Source organism: Thamnophis sirtalis, unplaced genomic scaffold, assembly GCF_051295495.1.
Source record: "Thamnophis sirtalis isolate CommonGarterSnake01/CBP01778 unplaced genomic scaffold, rThaSir2_p1.2 scaffold_1, whole genome shotgun sequence".
NCBI lineage: Eukaryota > Metazoa > Chordata > Lepidosauria > Squamata > Natricidae > Thamnophis > Thamnophis sirtalis.
Window position 1 is genome coordinate 43,633,456 of NW_028261381.1, and position 27,832 is coordinate 43,661,287.

The 27,832-nt window shown below is 40.6% G+C and overlaps 1 protein-coding gene across 1 annotated transcript; it reads left to right on the forward strand.

Moving 5' to 3' along the window:
- The first annotated feature begins 2,050 nt into the window (after positions 1-2,050).
- On the forward strand, positions 2,051-27,809 carry LCT (lactase). The gene is made up of 17 exons (XM_087711067.1): positions 2,051-2,729; positions 3,253-3,329; positions 5,226-5,309; positions 5,686-5,788; positions 6,172-6,238; positions 7,260-7,965; positions 8,541-9,186; positions 10,835-12,397; positions 13,835-14,103; positions 15,321-15,611; positions 16,657-16,855; positions 18,628-18,830; positions 21,340-21,437; positions 22,880-23,014; positions 24,739-24,962; positions 26,490-26,726; positions 27,263-27,809. The coding sequence occupies exons 1-17, from the start codon at positions 2,087-2,089 to the stop codon at positions 27,583-27,585; spliced, it is 5,868 nt and encodes a 1,955-aa protein (XP_087567193.1). The 5' UTR covers positions 2,051-2,086; the 3' UTR covers positions 27,586-27,809.
- The last annotated feature ends 23 nt before the right edge of the window (positions 27,810-27,832 follow it).

The following is a 27,832-nucleotide window of genomic DNA, read 5'->3' on the forward strand; positions in this document are numbered from 1 at the left end:
ATATATTGTTAAACTAAAAACAGCCAGGTTTTGTTTTATGTTTCGGACAAAAGTTTTCAAAGCATGTACTGTATTTTTTGGAGTATAAGACGCACCTTTCCCCCCCAAAAAAGGGTGAAAATCTGGGTGCATCTTATATCCTGAATACAGCATTTTGGGCCTCCCAAAACCCCGACCCCTTCACAAAAATGGACATACAGAGGCTTTGGGAGGCTTGTAGAGTGCTCCTAGGGACAGGGAAGGGCAAAAATGAGCGAAAAACAGATAGTTTTTTGCTCGTTTTTGCCCCCCTCAGCCCCCAGGAGCACTCTACAAGCCTCCCAAAGCTTCTGCATACCAGGTTTTTGCGAAACAATTGGCCGTTTTTTTGCTCTTTTTCGTACCACAGCCCCCAGGAGCACTTTACAGGCCTCTCAACTCTCTGCATGCCCTGTTTTTCACAAAAAATGAGGCATGCAGAGGGTTTGGGAGGCCTGTAGAGTGCAAAAACTTCTTTAATTTACCTCTTCAAACTCTTGGTCCGTCTTATAGTCCGAAAAGTACAGTATCTTGTTCATCTGATCTCAGATGAAGTTCAGGGGTTTTATGGTCAAAGCCTTTTTTTGAACCACGGGGGCACATTGGTCAAAGTTCACAACTGCAGGCTACTTCTGCTGTCTGCCTGCAATTTGGCAGTTCAAATCTCACCAGGCTCAAGGTTGACTCAGCCATCCATCCTTCCAAGGTGGGTAAAATGAGGGCCCAATTTGTTGCAGGCAATATGCTGACTAAACCGCTTAAAGAGGGCTGTACAGTGGTATAAAAATCTAAGTGCTATTGCTATTAATTGTTTGTTTATTTAATTTCTATAGAATTAATAGCCTTTTGCACATCTCTATATATTCATCTTGCTGGATAAAGATCATTAGTCCAAACATCAATTTAAAATTGAATTTTACAGATGCGATACTAAAATATTACAATAATTTGGGAATAGGTTAATTTTGTTATTCTAGCCTTGATCAAATGGAAAGAAATTCACACACACTGATTAAGATGTAAATAAAATTTAATTTAAAGAAAACGTATGTGGTCCTGATAATCCAGGTTGGCCCATGCTACAAGGATAGTTTTTAATTCTTGTTCATGGCAAAAAAAATTATCCAGGAAATCTCGTTACCTATTTGTGAAGGTAGGCTTTTAGTATTGAGAATACCAAGTTAATGTCAGGGTTCCAAGCAACAGTCCCAATGAAATCAAAATTCTGAGGCCTGGAGTTTCTTCAAAGTAAGAATTTATTACGATTGCCATATTGGCACAGCTGGTGAAAACCCAACCCTGAAGGACTCAAGGTTTTCCCCACCCAAATCAAAACCCAAAGTTTTTCCCCCCAGTTCACACATCTGTCACATGGTCCAATCAGGTTACAGTCCTCCTTTAGCTGCCTTTGGCCCATACCTTCCAAACACCTGGTAGGGACGTCCTTGGCTCCCACGGGAAAGAATGTTAGTTTAGCTACAATTCCCCCAGTTATCTCTATCCCCCCCCCCTCCCTTACATTTCCACAACAGCAACGGGCTTTCCTGTGGCAGCCCTGAAGACTTCCAAAATGGTTCCAGAGCTGACAGTTGAGGGAAAACTAATAGTTTCTGTATGTGTTTTAGAATGCAGGTGAGCTAGCCAGATGTAGAGGTGTACATCTGTATTGGTTCTAACCACCTTCTGGTCCTTTGAAGCACAATTTGGATTTTTTTAAAAACTTAGGGATGTTACTATGAATATACCAAGTATCCCACAAGAGTTAACACTGGCATTGTTGACTGTTATCTTTTCAACATCTGTCTGTTGGGAGGGGAGGTTGGTGACCTATGGACTTGGCAGTACATTAATAAGTAATAAGTTCTGCAACCTAAGTTGCATTTTCAATGCTTGCTTCCTACCTTTAATAAAAGACATTCAGATAATTAAATATTTCACGATGTTATTGTAGTACGCCATCATTAGGCACCTTTGTATCTTAGCAGTTATAAAAGTTAAATGTTAAATTTTATTATCTCTGATCTAATATAAATGCGGCAGGAGTCCTTGTGCTATAGCATCCACAGACATGGAGCTAATTTATAAAATATGTTTAGTTTTTCTCTCTCCTTTTTTTTGCTTTGGAGAAGACTGGAAATTCGGCCCTAGTCAAGGGCGTATTTTCATCGCAGGTCCTCTTTCCGTTGAGTTAATGAATATATTGAATTTGGAAAGTAGATGTATGGGAGAACCTACGCTTTATTCTGTAGAGGCTCAGCTAGATTGTCTTTGCCATCAACGGTCACTCACTTCTTTGTCATCACACTTTGCCAAGCTCCGTGCAAAAGGTGTGACACATTTTAAGGTGGCCTTGCCATGGTCTCGTATCCTGCCAGAAATGAAGACTCAGAAGCCCAAGAGAAACGTGGGATGCTACCAACAACTTCTCCGAACTCTCAAATCTGCTGATCTTCAGCCAGTTTTGATTCTGCATCAGCATGATTTGCCGAAATCTTTAGCTGCCCAGCTTGGATCTACCACTTTTGCCGATCTTTTTGCTGAATATGCAGACTTTTCATTTAGGACTTTTGGTGAATCAGTGAGCACCTGGATCACTTTCAGCCATTTGCCTAAAAATATCAAGGAATTACCTCTTGAGGATCCTCTCCAAATGCTAGTTTCAGCACATCAAAAAGCTTATAAAATCTACCATGAAAAACACTCGTTTAAAGGTAAGTATGAATAAATGAAACAATGAATTGCAATTTTGGACAAACACAAATTTTAGAGACGGGATCCTATAGAATAAGAGTGCAGTGCTCTTGTGAGGTAATGCCACATGTTTTAGGAAGTATCACAAAGTGGTATTTTAAGACTAGCAGAGTAATCTTAAAGGGTGAACATTTCAAAGAGAATCTTATCAATCTTAATTCAGTTGAATTCCTGACTTTATCATGCCTTCCTTAAATATAAGCTGCTTGTATTTTCCCATCTTCTCAAATCCATCAAAGGCAAGTGGGTCTTCCCATTTCCTATCCTATTCCCTACACACTACAGGCACAGACGAAAGCACACATCCTGCTTATATTTGAATACTTCACTAGTTGTCTAATCATTCATTCGTCCATCCATCCATCCACTAGTGCTGCTCAAGACTTACCTGAAGACTCCTAACTACTTAAATACTACTTCTTTCTTTCCATACATTTTTCTCCTTGGATTCTTTTAACAATGTATTTTTTTCCTAATTTTCAGATGGAAAAGTATCCATTTCCTTGGACTTTATTGATAATCAGCTGGTTCTTCCAGAATTATTCATATCTTCAGTTTGGGTAATGTGTTTAATTTTCTTGGAATCAGATTAGTCTCCAACCTGTAGCCAGAAAAAAAAAATTCTAACGTGCAAAACAAATAACACAGAATTTCCCAAAGCAAACGCAGCCCATTAGCAATTTAATGAAGCCGTTCTTGTAGCCCGTTTGAGATTGTCCAGAACCTAGCAAGCTGAAAAAGAATATAGCACAAAACATTTTGTACTGTGCCTGTTGTCTTTATGGAATTCACAGCAATTAGTTATCATGGCCAGTAGCCTAGCTAATATCAAAAAGGAATATGACACTTTTATAGAAATAAGCCCATGAAATGGCCATTAGTTATAATGACACTATGGGAATACCAACCTTTGAAGTCTGGCCATTGGGGGGGTAGAAGAGGACTTTTCCATTCAGGTTAGCTGAGCCATTTCCCTAAATCTTCAAGTGAACTATTTTAGGAAGCAAGATATTGGATCAGATAAATCCAAGAAGACTTTAATATTTAATAATTTAATATCTTCAGAAGTGATCCTCTGTTTTTTTTGTTTTTTTGCAGTTGTTGTCTTCCATATGAGAAGGCATATGGAAATCATCAATAAGTTATCCAACTGAATGCATGTGCTTTTTTGGTCTCCATGGGGAACTGCAACTGATCACTGTCTTCACAGCTGAAAATTATATCCCATAGGAATAATGTTAGGATCAGGGGTGTCAAACTGGCAGCCCATGGGCCGGGTGCATCATGCACAGGCCATGCCCACCCCGGCACTATGAAGGGAGGAAACGTCGCAAAATGTCTTGTGACAGCAATGTGACACTGTGAGTTTGACACCTATGTGTTAAGAGGTGCCTAGGCCTACAGCTAGATTCAGCATAGCCACACCATAGTGCAACCTCTGTGTACCTTCCTGGCAAAGTAAAGTCCCCCTTAAAAAGAGACTTGATTGCTGGTGGTATTGTGTTTGTGTCCATATAGTTCTCTTCCCTCACTTGTTCTGGGATGTCTTCCTAGCACAGGGGTGTCAAACCCGCAGCCTACAGGCTGGATGCGTCATGCACTGGCCACGCCCACACCCAGTTTAGCAAAAGGGGGGGAGTCATGATACATCATGTGACGACACCGTGACGACGCGAATTTGACCTAATGGCAAATCATTGTGTTCTTGTAACTCAATTGCATTGAATTACATTGAATGATTTAAGCATTTAAATAATGCTTCTATTTTGGGGAGGGGGGGAAAGACACAGGTCTTCAAATTAATAAATAAAATAAAGTTAATATCCTATCCTTTAGAAGAAAATGTACCTGTTGGCTGTTGTACTTTGCTGTATGCATACATAACTTAGATATATTTTATTCAAGTTTGCAAATGGTTATTTCTCTGCTTTTGCAGTATATTTTTTCATCTTTACATTTGGAGGATGTAAAGTGGGAATAGATCTTTGAGATTTTGTGTTCTGTGCAATTTCAGGGGTTATGGATTTTTCTTAGATTTGCATTAGCATGCAAGAGTAGCTAATCCATCTTTAAAATCTGAAAATCAGGCATCATCGTGCTAAAATAATTCTGCTTCATAATTCGTTTTCTTTGTATAATGCTGTTATTTTCCTTCAGACCGGCCATTAAAGTATAAATGAGTGTTTTAAAAATAAACCTAGTTTCAAAATATAATATAAAAGGAGCATTGAGGGAGGAGGTGTGAATCAACAGTCAATAGCATCAAAATCTATGTGTATCACACGCACCATGCATGCAAAAAACGGGCCCAGCCATGCCTCCCATTTTGATCCTGTGGGCACCTCCCTTGGCAGATATGCCTGATTATCCTAATGAATGTTCTTCCAGAGGTATAACTGCCGAAATGGTTGCAGATATTTATGGCCGCTCCATAACAAGATTCTGTTTCATTTTAGGCCTCTATAGATTTTCTGTCTCTCAGCCTACAGTACAACTGTAAGACCAAAGAAAGTATTGAAAAGATGCTCAGTGAAATCAAGGTAATTCAGATCAATTGCACCAATTTACTTTATGGTATTCTGCAGTCTCTTGAATGACCGTGGTGATATTAATGCAAACTCTAGATCAGCCTCCCTCAATTCAGTGCGTTTCAGACAGGTTGAACTATCAACCTCTCTCCAAAGGTTCTGTAAATCAAGCACATCTGGGTGGGATATGTTGCCTGTCTGGGGAAATCTTAACTAACTTAACTAATTTTACAGAATGTTCACTTAGAAACAAGCCACAAAATTTGCCAAAGTCATTCAATTCCTAGCACCCATGCAGATTTTCTCCAGGATGATCTTGACTTTCACTTCAGACTAAGTGAAAGTGACTAAGTGACACATGTCATAACTTAATATGTTTTGATTTCAGCATCTCATACATGATAAGGACGTTCTACTCTTTACTCTAAACTTCTCTGGATGTTCTTCTGTTGAAGAAAACCTACCTGCAACAATGGCTTCCATTTTCAGTGGTATGTTTCTTGTGTGGGAAGGATAAGTGATGCTTTTGTGTGGCTTAGACACATATGGATTAGGAAGCAAGAAAAATACAGCCATTTTCCTCCTGCACTACTGCACATGGGAATGCTACTTATTTCCATGAGAAGGGGGGAAATCAAATGGGTGCTTGTGGTTGAGAGCAATGACATCACATTAGAGGATATGAGCTGCAAATTAATCAGTTTCTCTTGAGTGTGATGGAAGATATTGCTCTTAGCAAAATCTTTTAGACCTCTCTTGCTAAAGAGCTAATATGCCTAAGATGGGACAGTAATCAAACTGAAAGTTCTTACTTATTCTTGCTTATCTATTTATTGCATTGATTCTGTTCTCTGTTTTCCAACCATACATGAAGCCGAAGCACAGGTGAAAGGCTATGATGTGAGCTCCTTCTTAGAGAACTTAGCCGTTCCAAAAGCAAGGTATGAAATATTGTTTTATTTTCGTGTGATTAAATAAATACAATGCATGTTTTTCCCGACAGTCCTTATATGCTTCTTTTATAATAAATATTTGGTAAGTGCAAGCATTTTGGTCAGCACTGCAATAATGCCATTGCAGTAAATCAAAAATATAGTTCGTATTAGCTTGAGAAATCCCGTGCTTGGAGCTGAAGATCAAAAACTTTGGAGGTCTTCAGATTAAGATGCAGATACATACACATACAGTACATATACACATGCACGTCAGAGGTGGGTTACTACCAATTCACACTATTTTGGTGGAACCGGTAGCGGAAGTGGCGACTGGGTCTCCGAACCAGTAGGGATGGCATGCTCATCACGCCCTCAAACCAGTTCCTCGGTCACCGCTACATCTTTTTTTGACCTTTTTAAATGTTCTATGCATGCACAGACCTTCGCTCATGCGCGCGGGCAAAATCACCCGCACACCAAACTGGCAGTAATGCTGGCAGAAACCCACCCATGATGCACGTGAACACATTTCCACGTGCAGACAAAATATTAGCCAATATGGTTTGAACTTTATAATATAAACATCTCTCTTACCAAGAGGTACCTCATTGGGCCAGCAGACTTTCTACGTTTTATTCTGATTTATACAAACAAATCCAGACTACTCATCAGAATGACCAACATGCATTATACTGTTGGGCACAAATCCCACCTCTTGCGTACATGGGTGTAATGTCATGACACATGTACAAAAGGGCAGCGTTTGCATTGAGGTATCACAACGCCAATTCAACATTTGCTTTGAATGTCTTTATTCATGGTGGGTTTTATGAATATCTACACACTAAATATTGTTCTTATTCTAAACCCTGGGTGATTCTCCCAACAAATATGATGGTCTTCACATCTCTTTTGCATAACATAATCTGTATTTTGAAATTACTTGCCAAAATTTAATTTGAATGAATTCATTTGAATGAATCATTATCAAAAGTGCAGTTATTGATATAGTCACATTTTTTTAAAGCTCCCACAAGGATCCAGCTACTCGACCAAAGCAGAAGGAAGACTCTACACGAGCTAAGGCTCTGCTTTCAAACTTTCAAAAGGTTTGGGAAAAATTTTCTAACCAAACTGAGCTGGAAAGAGACTCCTTTTTGGCAGATACATTTCCCAGTGGTTTTCTCTGGGGTACATCAACAGCATCCTTTAATGTTGAAGGAGCCTGGGCAGAAGATGGGAAAGGTGAGAGTATCTGGGATCGATCTGGACATCAAGACAAAATCTATAAGAATCAAACTGCCGACGTTGCCTGTGATAGTTACCGCAAGGCTGAATATGATATTTATCTGCTCAGAGGCCTTCACCCCAAGATCTACAAATTTTCTATATCATGGTCTAGGATTTTTGCCAATGGGGACAACAGCAGCCTGAACCCTCAAGGAGTGAATTACTACAACAAGCTCATTGACAACTTGCTGGATTCTGGCATTGAACCCATGGTGACCTTGTTCCACTGGGACCTTCCTCAAGTGCTGCAGGACTTTGGTGGTTGGCAGAATGAAAGCATCATTGATGCTTTTGTGAACTATGCAGCTTTCTGCTTTGCCACTTTTGGAGATCGCGTCAAACTCTGGATTACTTTCCATGAACCCTGGGTCATTAGCTATGCTGGCTATGGTACAGGGCAGCATCCTCCAGGAATCATCAGTCCAGGGATAGCATCCTATAAGGTACCAGAAGCAATAAAATGTGCCCTAACTTAAAGTTTGAAGGACAAAAGTTAGCTACTTAATCTGAGGCTTGAATTAATATACATCACCTAGTTAACAATTTGAAAAGACAAATGAGAAATCCAAATCATGAAGACTGCCAAGTGTTTGAGAGAGAAGTGGGCAAACAGTGAGTGATAGGTTGCACATGGTGCCAACTTCTCTTTCATCATCCCCAGAACACCCACAGAACCCTTCAAATATCTCTGGAATGGAAAGGGCCAAATGCTTAAACCCGGTTTGGCCCATTGTAACCCATGAATTGGCTATGAAGGGTCCTGTATCTGTGCTGAAGCCCTAAAAAATGAGTTGAGAAAAATCCTTAGATTTTCCTTCTCAGAGTATGGTTAGTCAAGCCTAAATCAGGAGCCTGAATAATTGAACATTAGAACCTGCTGATATAATATCACCTGGATGAGCACTCTTTTGTATTCCTTCTTGTCAGAGATACTAGCATCTGAATTTGTAACTTCGAATAAAATATTCAGTGGAGTAACGTTTAACTGAATTTATTGTATGTTTCTGTTTTCCAACAGGTTGCTCATATCATCCTCAAGGCACATGCTCGAACTTGGCATGTTTACGACACGCACTATCGTCCCCAACAGCAAGGGAAGGTTGGCATAGTGTTGAACTCTGATTGGGCTGAGCCCCGAAATCCCGGCTCTCCCCAGGATTTGAAAGCAGCCGAGCGTTACTTGCAATTCATGTTGGGTTGGTTTGCTCACCCAATATTTATTAATGGGGATTATCCAGAGATCCTGAAAACCCAGATTGAGGAGACAATTAAGCAGTGCTCTGTCGACATTGCTGAGCTCCCCACATTCAGCAGCGAGGAGAAGAAAATGGTACAAGGAACAGCTGATTTCTTTGGCCTTTCTCATTATACTTCTAGACTTGTTGGTGTTTTGGATAATCAAACCTGTAATTCAGATTATGAGACCATTGGGGGCTTTTCCTGGGATGTGGATCCTTCTTGGCCGACGACAGCAGCACCTTGGTTGTACGTTGTGCCCTGGGGGTTGAGGAGATTGCTGCAATTTGTGTCTGAAGAATATACAAAGACCAGTATCCCCATTTACATCGCGGCAAACGGTGCACCTATTGATGATGGGGCTGATTTGATTAATGATACCGCAAGGCTGGATTACTATCGTCTCTATATCAATGAGGCCTTAAAAGGTACAGAAGGTTTTCATGTCAAGTGTCTGAAAGTTTGGTGAATAGTTGGCTCTTTCACCAGATGCTAAGTTCTTAGTGTCCCGTGTATTGTTTATCTGTATTGGCGTGATAGGTAAAATTTGCATGTCTTCCTAACCAACCCAAAGATCAGGGAAGACATGCAGTCCCTTACATTCTGCTGAAACCCATTGACAGGGTAACTGTTTTAGGTGCTAGGTTTACCACACCTATTCTGTTTCAATCAACTTCACATACTCTCAAAACCTGCATAAAAATAATTGGGTATCACTTCATATCTCCCATGCTTTCAGGAGCCAAATCATTAAAACACATGCAGAGTATGACTCCAGTTGCAAAGGTTTTTCCTATAAAACTGCCAAGGAGTATTATTACTCAACTAAACTTTACTTTCTAGAGTGACTTGATTTTAAACACTGCTTGATTTTAAACACTTCTTTAAGAGAGTGCCTCATTGCCTCCAATTGAAAGCATCAAGGCTGGGCACTTGATGTTTACACCTTGGTTGAAATGTCTTCTGCTCAGAAGATTGTCCCAGGCTAGTGAAATAACCAGTTTGATGAAGTTCTAAACCCATTGTCCATAAATGGAGAGCTACTTCACTTCCTAGAGCAATGCCAGAGAGAAGCATTCCTTCAAGGCTTCATATTGGCCTGTTATTTATCCTGGCTTAAAACATACAAATCAGAGGTGGGTTCCTACCGGTTTGGCCGGTTCAGCCAAACTAATAGTGGTATGGTGGTGTGAGTCACTGGAACCAGCAGCAACCCAGGCCTGCCACGTCTCCAAACCCGTTCTCCAGTTGGCACCATCTGTGGCACCATCTTGTTTTTAAGTTCTGCGCATGCCAGAACAATTTTAATTGAACTGCACATGAGTGCACATAAGCAAACTGTCAAGCAAAACTGATACAAATCTATTGTTTGCCTTCTCATACCAAACCATGAAAGATGGGTGGCACTGGCTTGGGGTCCACTACTGAGCTTCAGGTAGCACAAAAGATTGGCAGCCATCACTAATCAATTGATACAATCAAGGGCCTTTTCTCATACATAGTCGTATGAGTGACAGAAAGGCTCAGTGAAGCTTGATGGGTAATGCTGGAATACCTGGCCCCATGCAATGAAGTCCTTGATTAAAGAAGTATCCCTGTCATCTTGTCACTATAGCATGACCAGAACATTTTCCAAAACCCTATACCAAAGTATAACTTTTAACAGATGAGTAGTTGCATTTCAAGCTAAATAAAATTGGATATACTTTTGGTTCTGTAGGGGAAGGAGTGGCAGAACTTGGGGATGGAGTTAAAAGAGGTATCAGTTTAGAATCTCTATGTAGCCACAAGTGAACTAAGATCAACCCTCCTTGAATTCTATGGACCCTTATTTAACTCCAAGCAGGTGCTGTTACTTACTAAAAGATTTCTGTGCAGTAACTCAGTTGAATTGGACTTTCATATGTGGACCTGATATTTCATGTCTGATAGGCTCTGATTATACTGAGAGACTATGTGTGGCCTGCACATATTCACATCATTTTGTATAGATGACAGAATGCATTTTTGGTCATTCTGTGTATTTTATAGGATTGAATGAAAATCTAAACAAATTATTTGTTCTTTATTCAACAGCTGTAAAGGAAGATGGTGTGGATGTTCGGGCATATATTGCCCGATCATTGATGGATGGCTTCGAAGGCATGTCAGGTTATAGTCAAAAATTTGGCCTCCATAATGTGAATTTTGAAGATGCCAATAGGCAAAGGACGCCAAGAAAATCTGCATATTTCTTCTCTTCTGTGATTGAAAATAATGGATTTTCTAATGCAAGCATAATAAAACATATCCAGCCATTCAGAAAGGATTTTTCCATGTTCTCAAGGTTGCCTAATTTGTCAGCATCTGAAGTCCCATCAAAGGCAAAGATAGTTTGGGAAAAGTTTTCTGATCAGACTAATTTTGAAAGAGACATGTATTTTTATGACACTTTCCCGGAAGATTTTCTGTGGGGCGTTTCCACTTCGGCCTATCAGATTGAAGGAGGCTGGAATGCAGATGGGAAAGGACCTAGCATATGGGATAACTTTACTCATACGCCGAGAAAAATTAAGAACAATGACACTGGAGATATAGCTTGTGACAGCTACAATAAAGTAGATGAAGATCTTTATTTATTGAGAGCCTTAAAGGTGAACAGTTACCGCTTCTCCTTCTCATGGTCTCGAATTTTTCCAGATGGCAGAAACCAATCTATAAATAGTCATGGGGTTGATTATTACAACCGATTGATCAATGGTTTACTGGCTGCAAATATTACACCAATGGTCACTTTATATCACTGGGATCTGCCTCAAGCTCTCCAAGATATTGGTGGGTGGGAAAACTCTGATCTGATTGAACTGTTCAATAGTTATGCTGACTTCTGTTTTCAGACCTTTGGAGATAGGGTAAAGTTCTGGATTACTTTCAATGAACCTGTCATAATTTCATGGTTTGGCTACGACACAGGAGTCCATCCTCCAAATGTAGAAGACAAACCAGGTGAAGCCCTCTATAAGGTTGGTCATACAATACTGAAGGCTCATGCCACGGTATATCATACATATGACCAGAAGTATAGGAAAAGCCAGGAAGGTGTAATTTCCATAAGTCTCAACATTGACTGGGTTGAACCGAAGACACGGAGAAATTCCCGCAATGTAGAAGCAGCGGATCGGTTCCTCCAGTTCACTGCAGGATGGTTTGCACATCCAATTTTTAAAAACGGTGATTATCCAAGTGCCATGAAATGGACAGTAGGAAACAGGACTGATTTACAGAAACTGCCCATCTCCCGCCTTCCAGTTCTCACTGAAGAAGAGAAACAATTTATCCGGGGCACAGCAGATGTCTTCTGCTTAAACTATTATACCACCAGCTTTATACAGCACAAAACCACCAAGTTGAAACCATTTTCTTATGAAACTGACCAAGAACGAGCCCTGGAGAGAGATTTTTCGTGGCCAACCACAGCCTTGGCAAATATGCCAGCTGTGCCATGGGGGCTCCGGAGGCTCCTCAACTGGGTCAAAGAGGAATATGGCAATCTACCTATTTACATTACCGAAAATGGAATCGGAATAAAAGCTAAGTCAGACGTTGACGATACCAAAAGGATATTTTATTATAAAACCCACATTGATGAAGCTTTGAAAGGTAATGAAAAAAATTAATAATAATTTATTAAATTTATATGCTGCCCAACTTCCATTGACTCTTCATGATGCTTTAATAGTAGCAATTTAATGTATGCTTGTAGGTACCAGATAGGAAGCATGGATACGTTTTTGGGTTCAGTGATTACTGGACCTCCTTGGACTTAGACTTATCATGGGCATCCTGATCATCTGGTGGGCAAGATGAAGAGTCATGGAACATCTATGTTCCAAGAGGGAACTTTGAGTACTGTGTACTAATTCAGCTCTCTTCCAAGCAATTAATACAAACCCAGAGGCATTTCCTTTAAATCTAGACTAGAGGCTGCTTTGCTTTGCTTTATGCGAGGTTATCGATTTCATTTTATTTTATTAGAAAAACTTAAACAAAAAAAAAGTAAAGCCAAATTTGACACATTGCTTATAGTCATCTTATTACTCAGCTAAACTAATCCAAGCTTTAAATAATGTTGAAAGGGAGCGCTCAGTGGGATTCAGCATTGGCAAAATATTCTTTGGAGCGCACTGTTAGATAAAAATATAAATTAAGAATGACTACATTTAAAGTTAATTAAATCAAGCATGCAAACCTAAGCATACATTCCTGACAATAAATGCTGTTGACCATGTAGGAATTCAGACTAAAAGTATACAAGGTTGTATCAGTCATCATTTTAAAGACAGTAGATTTTAATTAACTTTTCAATTACTTTTACATCTGAAAAATCATTGTTTTCTGGAATGACCACTGAGTGTTAGTAATGCTTTCTAAGAGAAAATTTCTCATGTATTCTGTGAGATTTTGTCTCCTGCAAATGAAGTTATTTCTTCAGAGTTCAGAGAAAACCTCATAGGATTGTAGCCTTGTCCAACAGAAGTTCTGGCCAGCAGTTCAGACTGTTGTAGATCCAGCATGTCTGAAGAACCAAGTTCAGAAGGGTTGCATTTCAATGGTGGGTTCCTTCCGGTTCGGACCAGTTCAGCCGAATCGGTAGTGGTTTGGCAGCCTGGGTCGCTGGAACCAGCTGGAACTGGCATACCTGCCACGCCCCCCAACCAATTCTCCATCTTGTTTTTAATTTTTTGCAATTTTAATTGCACTGCGCATGCACACGCAGCGTGCATCAAGTGCGCGCACATGCGCAGTGACACATGAGTGAATCAGCAGTAGTGCCTGCCGGAACCCAGCCTTGCTTCATTTGTATTCATAATGTCACAGATTTTGAAATCTGGGAATAAATCCATGAAATGTACATAAGACTGTAGGCTGAAGGACAATTTACTTCCAGCTATTCTCAAGATTGCTACCTACACTTACACATAGGTCAACAGAAGCAAATCATCGTCTTTTTCTTGTTTCTTAACTTTATTTTCTTTTTTAGCATTACAGTAAACATATCCAATACAAAAACAGTCTTTTGATTTCCTGTTTTTTTAGCCTACAAACTGGATGGAGTAAATCTTCGAGGGTTTTCGGCTTGGTCACTTATGGATAATTTTGAATGGCTGCACGGTTATGAGCCAAAATTTGGCCTACACCAGGTTGATTTTGAAAATCCAAACAGGCCAAGAACTCCTAAGGAGTCTGCTATATATTATTCAGAAATCATACGTAACAACGGATTCCCACTCTCAGAAGACGATGAGTTCCTTTATGGAGAATTTCCCAAGAACTTCTATTGGAGTGTGGCCACAGCAGCATATCAGGTTATAAAAAGAAACATACCTTGATATTGAACTTTATGAAGAACATTGTGGAAATTGTTGGGAGATTTATTAGATCTGGCCCAAATAGCCACTGGATAGACAGTTAGAATTCCTGTATGAAGTGGTGGTAGTGGAAAATTAGGGGATTCACCAACTAGACTACCATGGAAAGGGCTTGGGGTGGGGGGAAAGCTTGGGGGATTACAGCCAGGGGTCGGAAGAGTGAAGAGGAACTGGAGAGTATGGCAAAGGAATGAGATTGGCAGAGAGCAATATAGACCAGGGATGTCAAACTCGCGGCCTGCAGACAGGATGCATTACACGCTGGCCATGCCCATCCCCAGTTTAGTGAAGGGGAAAAAGCTATATGTCACGTGACAACAACATGACGCTGTGAGTTTGACACCCCTGATATAGTTATTTTCAAGATTTACTTGAATTTTTGGATGCCAGGTTGCTGGGAGACTTGGACTCAGGCTGCTATCATTAAATGCTAACTCTTGTTATAATGAGGCCTTAATCTTTGGCTATGTGGAAAGGAAGTGCAAAAGAGCCCATATGCATAACTGTATCCTAATTTGGAGATATTTCTGTTTCAAAAGTCTAAGGAAGGGTCAGAGTAGAGCAATAATCCTCTTTGCTATGATCAGATGCTCTTCTTTGCTAGGGGTACTGCTTGTTTATCACCCAACACACTGGCCAGCATCTGAGCTGCTGGATTTGATAACTTGACAAAGATTGGATTCCCCATCTTGTTGTGCTGGGGAACTTCAGAATCCATTCACTGAGAGTGGGACTGGTTGAGAAATTCATGGACTACGTGATAGAGATCGGCTTCTCCCAGGTGGCAATTGGTGTAATTGTACGTTGGTTCTAGGATGTCTGGACTATTCTTTTTTCTAAATTAGTATTTATCTTGATGATGGTGAGCTACCACTTTAATGATAATTCAAATCCCATAATAAAAAAACATGCTTATTAGACCAGACGAAGTTTATAAGATTAACAGGAATTTCTCCTTCGGCAAATGTATTAAAACTCCAGAAAAAAAAGTGGAAGGAAAACGTGACATTGCCAGTTCTTAAACTGTCTCTCTTTTTCTTCTAGTCAATTTAATCATATTGCTAATTTTGTACTTAGCAGTGAGTCATTGAAGTGAGAGCCAGCGTGATCAAAGTTGTAAAAACCTAAAATAAATAACTTCCCTTTTGTTAAAGATTGAAGGAGCTTGGAGAAAAGATGGGAAAGGCCTCAGTATTTGGGACCAGTTTGCTCACACGCCTTTGAAAATTGACAGCGATGATAACGGAGATGTCGCTTGTGACAGCTACCACAAAATAGAGGCAGATGTGGCTGCTCTGAAAGATATCAAGGTGACCCATTATCGTTTTTCAATCTCCTGGCCTCGCATTCTCCCAGATGGGACCACCAAGCATATCAATGAAGCTGGCCTGAAGTACTATGAAAGACTTGTGGATGCACTTCTTGCAGCAAATATCCAACCTCAGGTAAAATAAACATCTTACAATCTATTACAGCAGGAGTCTCCAGCTGGAGAATTCTGGGAGTTAAAGTCTGCCAGGCTTAAAGTTGCCAAGATTGGAGACCCCTGTGCTACAGCATATGTTTGTAAGATGGAATAAGATGTTATCTTTCAGGTTTACAATGAGATGATTTGTTATATATAGGTAGTCCTTGACTTACGACCATAATTGGGACCAGAATCTCCATTGCTAAGAAAGGTGGCTGTTAAGGGAATTGTGCTCAGAATTATGGCCTCTTTTTGCCACAGTTGTCAGAGAATCACTGGAGTTGTTAAGTGAACGATATGGCCATTAAGTAACTCTGGCTTCCGCTATTGACTTTGGTTGTCGGAATCCAGCTGGAAAGGTCAAAAATGGTGATTCTAGGACGTTGCAATCATTGTAAATATACGCCAGTTGCCAAAACACCCAAATTTTGTTCGTGTGATTATGGAGATGCTGCAACAGTTATAACTGTGAGGACCAGATGTAGGTCATTTTGTTCAGTCAGTCATGAAACATATGGTAGTAAGTTGAAGATTACCTATAATCAAGGTTGGTTATACAATACTCAGAAGAACCAGGTACAGGAGCTCCTCAATTGAGCCCAACATTTCTGTTAAGTGAGACATTTGTTAAGTGAATTTCCCACCATTTTATTACCTTTCTTGCCACAGTTGTTGAGTGAATCACTGCAGTTGATAAGTTAGTAACCTGGTTGTTAAGTGAATCTGGCTTCTCCATTGACTTTGCTTGTCAGAAGATTGTCAAAGGGGACAACATGACCCTGGAACACAGCAACAGTCATAAGTATGAACCAGTTGCCAAGCATCTGAATTTTAATCACATAATCATGACTTGAATATTATATATTTTCACCCCATGACTTGGCTGTGGTTTTGTACAATAGTTTAATAAGCCATTTCTCCCAAAGTAATATTTTACAGCTTGCCACTACACAGATAACTGGTTAATTGAACAAAAATAAAAAAAATGATACACTTTTGTAAATGCATGTCTTAAATTCTAGATAACCCTGTACCACTGGGATCTTCCTCAGGCCCTCCAGAACATTGGAGGGTGGGAAAATGAGACCATCATTCCGAAATTTAAAGATTACGCAGACCTCGTTTTTCAAAGATTGGGAGACAAGGTGAAATTTTGGATAACTTTAAATGAGCCTTACGTCATTTCCAACCTTGGTCATGGTTATGGAGTGTCTGCACCAGGTAAGGTCTTTCACCAATCCTTGTTTGTAGGAGGAATACTTTAGAAAAACGGGAGGGTATTGTTGATTATTAAAATCTCTGTTGACTAGGAAAGGATAGTTTGGCAATTAATAGAGAACTTAAAATTCCAAGATCACATTAATGTAATGTAAAAGTAGCCTTTAGGTCAGGGGTGTCAAACTCGATTTCATTGAGGGCCGCTCAGGGTTGTGTTTGACTTCTGGGGGAATGTGGGGTGTGTGCCCAGGGTGGATATGGCTAGCATGATGTCACTCATGTCAGAGGGCTACCTGTGGTTGCCCGAGTTCTCTGCCAGTGAAAACGGGCTCCCAAGCTCCATTTTCGACTGTGATGGTGTCCTGCAACTCTCTGCCAGCAAAAACAAAACTTGGGAGGGCTGCACATGACCCTCACAAGCTTCCTTTTTGCTGGCAAATACACCTCAGGCTGGTCCCTTGCTCTTTCCAGGGTGGCCCATGGGCCAGATCTAAGCACCCCCTGGGCCGGATCTGCCCCCGGGGCCTTGAGTTTGACACTCCTGCTTTAGCCTTTTCAAGTGTTGCTGAATTATACATTTCAGCCACTTTAATTGTCAGGACCAATTGTGAGGAATTCATGGGTTCCTTACCCTTAACCCAGTATTCCTGACTCTTCTAAACAGTACATAGGGAACAGAAGTAATTAATGGAAGACATTAATGGAGCTAAGAGCTTTGGAAAAACCGAATAGCAAATCTCTTCTTAGATGAACAAGTTCTGCATTGTCTCTTGGGTCTGTTAATCAATCTTGTTAGAAATTCTGAAAAAGTCACAGGAAACATTCTCCAATAGATATCTACAGGAAGAGCAGAGCATGCAAGAAATCGTTATAAGCCATATATAAGTCTTTACTCCCTTGTTATATTAGGCCAGGTCTGGTGCGGCTATGTTGCCAAGCCTATTTAAATTTTTCTAATTCTTCCTCTTAAGCCAATGGGCCGTGGTAAACTTCAACTGCATGTATTTGGAAGTCTGCTCTTCTTTAAGCAAACACAAGTAATTCTCAGCAACTTATATAACTGATATTGGGGCATAGGGAAGTATGGCTTTAAGACAGATGTGTAATTGTGTAAACGAGTTACGGAAAAGCTTCAGCTTAGAGTGTTTAGTTAACCACAGAGTAGGGATTCACACAGGCCTGAAACTGATGTACATCAGAGGTGGTATTCAGCAGGTTCTGACCAGTTCTGGAGAACTGGTAGTTCAGAGAGCTGGTAAATACCAGTTGTGACTGGCCCCACCCCATCTATTCTCTGCCTCCTGAGTCCCAGCTGATTGGGAGGGATTTTGCAGTAACCTTCCGCGGAGTGCGGAGGGAATGGAGATTTTACCTTGCCACGCCCACCAAGCCACGCCCACTAAGCCACACCACATCCAACAAGCCACGCCCACCGAACTGGTAGTAAAAGTTTTTGAATCCCAGCACTGATATACATGTCAGAAATAAAGTATGATATAATGTGTATAATGTTTAATTATAATTTTATTTATTTTCTTGAACAAGAGAATTATTTCTTTAGGATCTCCTTTAAATTTATTATCTTTATGTCGGTGCTACAATCATCAAAGCAGTAAAATGGACCTTTGCCACCACTTTAGTATAATATTCTGAAAGAAGAAGAAAAAAAATCACATTTTAAGAGGTTATCTCCTTGCAGAAAAGCAAATAGATTAAAATCTATTGGTACTCCTGTAACTGCAGAGTTAACCATTCCCATGTCCCTGTTTTCTCAGGCATATCTGGAAGACCTGGTCGTGCCCCTTACATTGTGGGACACAATTTGATCAAGGCACACGCAGAAGTGTGGCATCTCTACAATGAAACCTACCGTTCCAGACAAAAAGGGTTGATCTCACTTTCCATCAGTATTGAGTGGGCCGAACCCAAGAACCCTCACAAACAGGAGGATTATGAGGCTGCTGAAAGATACGTTCAGGTAATACAATATCTGTAACAATGAGAATCCCCCCCCCCCCCGGATCCTCAGTTGTTACTGGACCACAGTTTCCATCCGGTTTGATCACAAATTATATTAGCTAAGGACCAGCTGAGATACAAGCTATCGGTAATCAGGAGACAATGTTGAGAAGGTCCACCATTTCATAAGTTAAATAATGATATAAATCATGAGGATGTCCAGCTTTGGCAAATCTAAAACTTGTGGAATTCAACACCCAAAATTCTGGGAGTTGAAATCCACAGGTCTTAAAAGTTGCCCAGATTGGACACCTCAATGTAAACTCTATCATGTACTCTCAATAAGATCTATAGTTTTGCTTGATTTTAAAGCCAAAGAGTATGTATTCTTCTATTAAATAAAATCAACAGAAACATAGTTTAGGTATTCAATAGGTATTAGTATCTAATCGGTATTTGGATTATGGAAAAAGGTAAATATCCCTGAGATATAAAATAATGCACAATCAGCTTCAGTCTTCAAGTATGAGGAGAGAACAACTATTAATCATGTCTTCTGTCCTCCTAGTTGGGACATGCCCTCCTGTATGTTAATCCTTGCTTACTCCAGTTTTAAAACAAGAGTTACATGGCAGCATGCACACATAAAATGCTAGGAAATAAGACCAGCTCATATTTTTCCAACTTGATTCAGAATAATTGTGCTATTATAGAAATACTGTAACCTTATATTCATAAATCTAGAAGGTGGTTTACTTGGAATAGGCTGGTTAAGATTATGAATAGCTGAAATGTGCAACATTTATATTTATCCCGTCTTTATTATCTTTATAAATAATTCAAAGCGGCTGTGCTTTAGGGTACATCTGTTCATATACGTGCCTTTCAGTGTCACATTTAGAAGTGGAACCTAGTGAATTCCTTGGGGAGGGAAACATAGTCTAATGAGCAGACATTCGTACCTACTCTTTGCCTTATTAAATTCATGCCTTTTTAAGAAAGCATTTTCAGAAAGGGAATCACGAACCTTAAGAGCTTCATGCTTATATTATTACTTGGGCTGTAATGGTTAAATTATTGGACTTAGAATGGGGAGGTGTGGATATGAATTTGCCCTCAGCTACGGAGATTCACAGGATAAATTTGAGGCAGTTCTCCTCTTGTAGCCCAACCAGTGGTGGGTTGCAGGTGGTACGCCCCTGTATGGGCGTACTGGAGCCTGTCCGGAGCATCAGGTACCGTTCCGGTACGGTGCTTCGGAGGGCCCACCCGCCCACCCGAGCTCCTTACCTCCTTTAATCCTTTGGCGCTTCCACACATGGTGCATACGGTGCCTGCGCGACACTCCACCAAGCGGCTGGAGTGTTGCGAAGCTTGCGGAGGCATCGCAGGCAGGTACGATGCATGTGCATGCCACGCGCTTCCATGTGGGCGACACCGGGCCCGTTCCAACCGTACCGGTTGGAACTGGATCCAGAACCCACCACTGAGCCCAACCTGCCTCATAGATTGTTGAAGAAGGGGGGGGGGGAAGGGGGGACTACTATACACACTGCCTTGAGCTCCTAAATGAAAGGTACCGGTAGTATGAAATCTAATAAATGTGCAATATTTGGGAATACTTTAAAAAAAGCTGGTAGATGATGTTTTATTTCTAAAGAGGGAAGGGCTGATGCTTTTAATCACACACCTCCAATGCTATGTGGGTAGGAGTTGTTGTTCTAGCTGTAACTATTACTAGTACTATTTTTGCATTGTATTCAGCAGATGGAGAGTATAGGTCAGTGATGGCCAACCTTTTTTTCTTCGTGTGCCGAAATCGCATGCACATGAGCGACAGTGTGCACGTTCATGCCCACACCCATAATGCAATGTGCCCTCACGCATGTGCGCATGACCCCCAAGCTCCCCTCACCCCTGCGCATGCATGCAACTCCCCCCTGCACAAGCGCCTGCTCCCACTGCACTCCGTTTTTGGCCTAACAGGCCTCCCTGCAGCCTCCTGAGACTAAAAATGGGCCAGAGAGGGGGCCGCACCCCATCTTCCCCCTTTTTGCGCCTAGCAGGCCTCACTGAAGCCTCCTGAAATAAAAAATGGGGTGTGGGGATATGCTGCACCCCCGCACTCTCCCTACCCCCCACGCATGTGTACACATCTCCCACATGTGCAGCAAAGACTCAAAAATTAGTTGGCCGGCGGGAGGCATGCGTGCATGCATGGTGGAGCTGAGCTGGGTGACGGCTGGTGCGCCCACAGAGAGGACTCTGTGTGCCACCTGTGCCATAGGTTTGCTATCATGGGTATAGGTTATGGGAGCTCTGACACTCTCAGAGATTAAGGATAGAAGGACACCAACAAGGTGTCCTTGGAAGACAAGTGGCAGCTGTAACTATCAAGCAGCTATATCAAGGTTACAATGTGGAGACTCAACAGGTGTCTGGGGGACGAGGTTTGAGGAACTGCTCTTTCACAAATAAGTTGGTTAATGGGTGTGTAATTCTTGATTTTTTGTGACGTCCCGCCACAGTTTTTTGCTGGTTGGTTTGCTCATCCTATTTTCAAAACCGGCGATTATAGTGATCTGATGAAAAAGAGGATACAAGAAAGAAGTTCTGGCATTTCACGGTAAGTGATTCACTAATGCAGAATAGTTCTCGGGATAGGCTACATTAAAAAAAAATCATTGAATAAGCCATCACTCTCCACTGCCTTATGTCACAAAAGGAAAAAGAATGGGAGACAGAAGAAAAAAGGAAATCCAAGTGCCGGCTGTTAAAAATGAAAGTCTTATGATGACCAATTATCTCAGCAACCGCATGGGAACTGGAGGGCCCTGATGGTTGGTGTTTCTTCAGAGATTTTTGAATGTTTTGAAATGGTGGTGAGGAGTCTGCTGGCAAACTCCTTGGAACACTCAGACCAGCTTCCTCAACCCACTGTCAGGGTATCTTCTTTTCTGATGACTTCAAAAAACTATGAAGGACCAAAGGAGAAAGAAGCTGGGAGGTGGGATGAGGTGAGATGAAATGAAATCATGAGAGCAGAGGATTCTTGCCAGTGGGAACACTTATATGCTCCTCTCAATGGTGCTTTTTCAAAGGGCAAATGGACTATGTTTTTTTTTCCTTGAGGAAGAAAAAGAAAAAAAGGTAGGAAAGAAGAAAAGAAAGAAAACAAACGTAGTCCAGTTGCCTTTGAAAAAGCACCTGTGAGACAACCATGGCCCAGATGACTGAAAATCTTCATAGATACTAAATGCTTATGAAATTTATGAAAGTACAGAAGTTCAAGAGAAGGCTAGTGTTCATTTCTGATACAACTGGATTTCTTTGAGGGCCACATCAGCACTGTAGTTCTCCTCGTGGCAGGCTGGGTGTGGGTGGGTGGGACAGATGCCTCATGCCACTCTGACAAACCAAAATGGGGCACGAGGGGGCAGGTGCGGCCACCCTGCACCCGTTTTTCACCTGGATGGCCTCCTGCACCACTCTGCCAGCCAAAATGGGATGTGAGAGGGGGGCATGTGTCCCCCTCGGGCCCCATTTTGGCTGGCAGAATGCTGCAGGAGGCCTTCCAGGCCAAAAATGGGGCATAGGGAGGTTGTGCTCGCCCCCCCTGCCCCATTTTGGGTGGCAGAGTGTTGCAGGAAGTTTTCCAGGCTGAAAATGGGATGCAGGGGCCCACATACGTCCCCCTCTTGCGCCCCATTTTAACTGCCAGAGACACCGCAGGCCAGTCCTTTGCTATTTCCGGAGTGGCCCTGTGCTATAACCAAACCAGCAGTAAAGCAACTCAATTCCTGGTTCCAGTTATGAAGCTAGATAGGTTTGGATCAGATTCTGAATTATCTAAGAACATGCACTATTCTTATGCTCTTGGTAAAAGGTCAGTTTTCATGCCATGCTTTTGCCCTTTTGCGATAACTGTCTACATCGGAATTTATGCTACATTATAAATTACAGAGCCCAGCTGATATAGTAATATGTAACATTGCCATTCCTTTGAAATAAACGTATCATGTAGAAATCTATCTATTTCCATGTATGTTTGTGTTATATGTGATGCAGGCTTCCTGAATTTACTGAAAGTGAAAAGCAAAGAATTAAAGGCACGTATGACTATTTTGGCTTGAATCATTACACCACAATCCTAGCATCCAATTTAAATTTTCCTGCTATTATAACATCCTACGATGCGGATAGGTAAGCTGCAAGCATGATTTTATATTGTGTTAAATTATGCACCATTTAAGTAATCCTAATAAAAATGAAATATAAAGTTAGCCGTTTTTGAGGGTGAAATTACTGGATTTTGTGATTGTTCAATAAAATTTACCATTATATTGTTATTTGGTAAAATGAGAATCTTCCCATGTTTTGAGAGCCCTGGTGGCACAGAGGTTAGAATCAGAGGTGGTATTCAGCCAGTTCTCTTTGATTTGGGCGAACCGGTAGCGGCGGCTGCAGAGGGCAAAAACAGTCTTCCCTGCCCCCCACCCCTGAGGAAATACCAAGCTCAGCTTGGAGGTGAGCAGTGCAGCGCATGTGAGGGGGGAGCATGTGGGGGGTTTGTGCATGTATGCGTATGTAGGGGCGCACTTTGCATTATGGGTGCAGGCATGCGCACACACTATCATGCATGCGTGCTCACATTTTTGCCACTCACAACAAAAAAGATTAGCCATCACTGCACTATAGGATAGTAGATAAGCCTAAATGCTATGCTATTGCCATTTTGAAGAAACTTATACACACATGTTACAGGCACCAGCTTATATGCTGGTCTCTGTTGCAGAAGAATCTAAACTTTCCATAAGACTATGTAGATGGCTGGTTCTCAAAAAGCCAGAAACTGTTACATATTGATCTTTGGTGAACATGTGTATTGTTTGCCCAGTATAAAATAAATTGTGTTTATTTTAAATAGTGCTTGTAGCATGTCTGTAAATGGGTATCATTTCTGTCAAATAGGTCCTTAAATGAAATCCTAGTGCATAAGTGGCCCAACTTCTTATAATTACAGTTGTCTGTGTCCTCACTTTTGCTATGCATCTCATTGCCTAAGCCCTAAGTGATCAATATGCAGATGCTATTATTTGGGGAATCACTGGAACATTAACTTTTTTAAAAAGTGCAAGTACATAAAATGTTCTTAACACTATGTACATTCAAATTAAGCCAGCAATTCCAAACTTTTGTTTTATTACAGGGACACCAGTATTTTTGCAGATCACCGTCAAAGCCAAAATCTCATAAGATTTTAGGAGAATGTCAAAATCTCATGATATCTCATAAGATTTTGGCCATTTTTCTGGTTATTCATTTTTACTTGATCCTGCTCTCTGGGCCATTTATAGTATCCTTGCAGGCCACCACTAAATCATTGGCGCATAAAATTGAAAGCCAATGCTTTGAAACTATGGATTACTTCAACAATAGTTTCTTGAAAATAGTCTTGTATATAAAACTCTAAATTGTAGGCTTTTAGAAGCCATAAAATTTGGTTTCAAAACCAAATAACTTGTTTATCTCTACATTGTTTACCACATAGTGATAAACAATATCTACATACTATTCAAAAGAGATAATAAAAAAGACCAAAACACCTCCTCACTAGCAATCAAAACCCAGATGAGCAAAGATAACACCAAGATTAACATTATACCAATAATCAAAAAGGAAACAATACACCAATGAAACAATTAACCAATTCAGTCAAACAAGCTAACAGTAAACAGCCTAATCAAATCAAATCTACTTCCACCAACACTGACAGAGCAAGCCACTTGCATATATATAAAAAGAGAGTAAACCCATACCTTTTTAGCACTGATGATGTTACCTAGGTGGGTAATGAGAGGTCTTCAAGCAAGCAACCAAGCACAGATAGCACCAAAGAGCCCATATGTTTATGTTTGCTTTGACAGAGGTGTTGCTTCCATAGTAGACCAGAGCTGGCTGGGTTCTGGTTCCTTTTGGTTGAAAGTGACTCCATTTGGCTTCAGAAGGCTCTTAAAATGGATCAAAGAAGAATACAATAATCCACCTATTTATGTGACTGAGAACGGAATTTCTGAACGTATAGATAGAGGCTTGAATGATACCTGGCGCATACATTATTTAAAGAGTTACATCAACGAAGCATTAAAAGGTATGTGGTTTTCCTTCCGAAAGTGGTCTCCAAATCCAATTAATCCTTCTACCTCATCTCTATTTTCCATGAAAGAGTGAGCATTTAACTAATTTTCCAACGAATGCATGTAATGGAAAAAGGACTTTTGCTGGCATGGAGATGGATTTTGAGTACAGAAGTGAGAAAATAAATTCTAACCCTGTGAATGACTGTGGTGAATGATATGGTGCAAAATTTCCAGAGATTTTGAAAATTTAATCCCAATTGCAAATTTAGTTATTCTGTTGACTGTGAAGCATTGGAACAAGCTAGCTTAGTAATTGCTATTTATTATTTTTAAAGCTTTGTGAGTGTGTTAAATGCTGTGTATGGTGTGTAGAGAAAAAACTCTAAAAATATTAGCAAGAACAGATTAACATTTGTAATGTTAACAATATTAAAAATAAGTTAAAATATATAAATAAGGAGGCTAAGACTTTATCGTGACCCGACAAATGCGCGAACGTCAAAACCGCGGCCCTAAAACCGCGATGTCAAAAGCGCGCCGACAACAGCGCGCTGACAAAAGCGCGCCGACAGAAGCGCGATTTAAGTTAAGGTAAGGTTTAGGGTTAGGTTTAGGGTTAGGTTTAGGGTTAGGTTTAAGGTTAGGTTTAGGGTTTGGTTTAGGGTTAGGGTTACAGCGCGCTTCTGTCGGCGTGCTGTTGTCGGCGCGCTTCAGCGCTCATTCGTCGGCGCAGTTTTGTCGGCGCGGTTTTGTCAGCACGGTTTTGTCGGCGTGGTTTAGTCAGGTGCGCTTTTGTCGTTCGCGCATTTGTGGTGGAACCAGACTTTATTAGGGTTACTAGAATGGAGATTTTCCTGGAAAAGGAGCTAATTGAAACTAGTTGATCATTTGAGGTTGATGGCTTTGTTTTACTAAAGGAAGGAAGAGGCTAATGATCAACTACCTCTAATATATAATCAATCTCTCTCTAATAAACATGTGAAAAGAGCAAAATGGTAACCATTTATTCACTGTCTATATTCGGCTATCCTTACTGGAAATCTTGAAAGCCAGTTTGGAGTAGTAGTTAAGATGGTTAAGGTACAGGCCAACAAATCAGGAGACTGTGAGTTCTAGTCTCATTTTAGGAATGAGAACCAACTGATTGACTTTGGGCCAGTCATTCTTTTAGAGCTTAACTCGCCTCACAGGGTTATTATGGGGAAAATAGGAGGGCAAAGGATCAGGGTATGTTCGTGTGGGCGCGTGTGTGCGCACAATAATAAAAATTAAAAAGTGCATAGTGTTTAATCTTAAGAGCTATTTTTTTCAACACACTTTGCATTAAGCTTAAGGTTACTCACTCTATATGCCTGGCTCTAGGATTTCCTTCTGTGCTTACTCCTTCAAAATGAAGTTTTGAAAGAGTCCAGATGCCTACAGAAAGGCTGCAACCCAAATTATTCAGGAATCCGCATTGTGTATGAGTTTGCAATTAAACTTGCATAAAACCACTGTAAGAAGAATCTGCCCCATCCCTGTTTTTATATATATAACAGGAGTTGCATTTGATGGTGTTGATCTCCGAGGTTACACAGTTTGGACTTTGATGGACAATTTTGAATGGGCTGTGGGCTTCTCTGAAAAATTTGGCCTGTATTACACCAACTACACAGACCCCAATCTAACTAGAATACCAAAAGAATCTTCAAAATATTACTCATCTATTATCCGCTGTAACGGCTTTCCAGATCCAGCTAATGGACCTCATTTGTGTCTGGAACCACAGCCTGAAGGTAAGGTATATTGGAAGCAGAAAAGGACCAGCTTTAAGGGTTTTAAGTTTAATTTAAATTTAAAAATTATTACCATTTTTTAATTGTAATAATTGTACCAGTCTGGACACAATTCTATATGGTAGAAAAACCCCCCAAGAGATTGATATTTTCAGGAGGAAATTGCAATGCAATAGTCAGCTAGTATTGAGACGAAATACTGCCATATCTGGTGCTGAAAGGAACATCTTAATAGGCATCTCTGTAAAAATGCCAAAGCAAATTAATCTGCATCTATTTGTCTTTGATTTTGGAGCATTCCCAAGAGGAATACTCAAGAGAATAACCTCAGGGATTGAAGCTAGAATACAGGAATTTTCATTTTTACAACTATGAATCAAACCCAATGGGTCTTGACCCCCTATACATGCCACTGACAGTAACGATCTTCTCTACTTGAGGTTGGTTTGAGGTGTTTGAAAGCTACTAGGGCAATTTTTTAGGCAGCATACTTGGATGTACCAGTTTACAAATCTTACATTACTTTACCTTTCTAGGTATTACTAAACCACCAGTTACAAACACTGCTCTGCCACTCACAAGCTCAACAGCTGCTACTAGTAATCTGCCACTTACAAGCCCAACAGGACTGCCACTCACAAGCTCAACAGCTGCTACTAGTAATCTGCCACTTACAAGCCCAACAGGACTGGAAGATATCAAGAAAGTGCCATTTTTGGGACTGGACTTGACTTCATCTGAAGCTGAAATAACTCTTTATGTTCTATTTGCCTTATGCTTGCTGGCTATACTAGGTCTCGCTGGTTCCCTCTGTGCATACAAAAAAGCCAAAAATATGCGGAAAAAATCAACATTTTAGCAATCAGAAATGTTTTGCTTTCTCATCTGAAGACTTTGAGCCAAACATATTTGAAGTTCTTTATATGCATCTATGAACTTTAAAAGTACATAATCATAACGTGTATCAATTAAGGATATCATTTTGGGGTTTTTTTGCACCCAAGATATACTTGCTTAAGAATTATACAATTTTGGGACGTTGTTTTGCTGTGACTATGAAGTTAAAACTACGAACACTCTGCATAAAAGTATTTAAGTGTGTTTCA